The sequence below is a fragment of the Trichechus manatus genome, unplaced genomic scaffold (assembly GCF_000243295.1).
Source record: "Trichechus manatus latirostris isolate Lorelei unplaced genomic scaffold, TriManLat1.0 scaffold00294, whole genome shotgun sequence".
In the NCBI taxonomy this organism is placed as follows: Eukaryota; Metazoa; Chordata; class Mammalia; order Sirenia; family Trichechidae; genus Trichechus; species Trichechus manatus.
In genome coordinates, this window is record NW_004444230.1 from 1,337,151 (window position 1) to 1,338,481 (window position 1,331).

At 49.3% G+C, this 1,331-nt stretch overlaps 1 protein-coding gene across 1 annotated transcript in view; it reads left to right on the forward strand.

Moving 5' to 3' along the window:
* The first annotated feature begins 908 nt into the window (after positions 1 to 908).
* The window catches only part of LOC101350024 (keratin, type I cuticular Ha6), a 3,664-nt gene continuing 3,241 nt past the window's right edge, over positions 909 to 1,331 (forward strand). Inside the window, exon 1 of the mRNA XM_012559673.1 lies at positions 909 to 1,331. Within this exon, the coding sequence (XP_012415127.1) occupies positions 909 to 1,331 (423 nt within the window).

Consider the following 1,331-nt stretch of genomic DNA (forward strand, 5'->3'; position numbering starts at 1 on the left):
TCTAAAATACCTGATGGTTTTCAAATCACTTTTACTTCTGTTTCATCCTCCTTGTATCTGTGTGAAGCAGGCAGGACGGGGAGATGATCTCTGCTGTTCCAATGGTGACCATGAGGATCCCAGAGGGAAGTGACTTGCTCAATATTGCAGGAAAAACTATCAGTAGGTCTAGGATTTAAACCTAAATTCTGGGCACTGGACTTGACTTTGGTTGCATACGGAAGCAGCAGGACAAAGGCATGGGTCCAGAAACCCTCGTTTCAGATTCAAGCTCCGCTACTCACTGCCTGTTCATCTTGGGCAAGCTGTTTAACCATGTTGAGTCTCAGCTTCCACATCCATAAAATGGAGACAATATCAGCCACCTCCCAGGATTGTTGTGAGGTATAAGGTGAAATAACTATGAGCCTGGTACATAATTGATGCTCCATGAATTTTAGTTTTCTTGTCTCCCTTTTACCACCCCTGTGGTCCAGGCATATATGAGCAGCTGTGAGGGATGGGGTAGTGGATGGGGTGACAAGTCGACAGGTCGGGCTCCTCAGAGAAGGGCAGGCAGAGAGGGCAGGAGCCAAATGTCACTCATAGGTCCACACCCAATTTATGGGATCAGACCCTTTGAAGAGGCAATAAAATTCATATTCTGCTAGGAATGACAACAACTGAGACTCTGACTTAGCAAACCAAATTCAACACTTTTTTTTTACAAGGCAAAGGAATTCTAGATGAGTAGCAAAAAATCACATTCTAATGGGATTAGCTTTCTGGAATAGGAATAGGCTTTCCCAAGAGTCAAAGATGTGTAACATGCCAACACCCCATGGAGAGTGTATATAAGCTCCCCAGAGAGGTCTTGAGAATCCAGAACCTGAGCTCCTTGTAAGCTGTGCCCTTCCTCTGCTAGCATCATGGCCACCCAGATCTGCACCCCGACCTTCTCTGCTGGGTCTCTCAAGGGCCTTTGTGGCCCAGCAGGCGGCATCTCTCGGGTGTCCTCCATCCATTCTCTGGGCTCCTGCAGGATCCCAAGTCTTGCTGGGGCTGCAGGGTCTGTCTCTTCTGTTAGGCTGGGCCTTTCAGGTCTTGGAAGCTGCTTGCCTGGCTCCTACTTGTCCACTGGGTGCCACTCCTCTGGCTTTGTTAGGACTGGGGGCTGGTTCTACGAGGGCTCCTTCAATGGCAATGAGAAGGAGACAATGCAATTCCTGAACGATCGCCTGGCCAACTACCTGGAGAAGGTGCGCCAGCTTGAGCGGGACAATGCAGAGCTGGAGTGTCACATCCGAGAGTGGTGCCAACAGCAGAAGCCCTATGTGTGCCCCAACTACCAG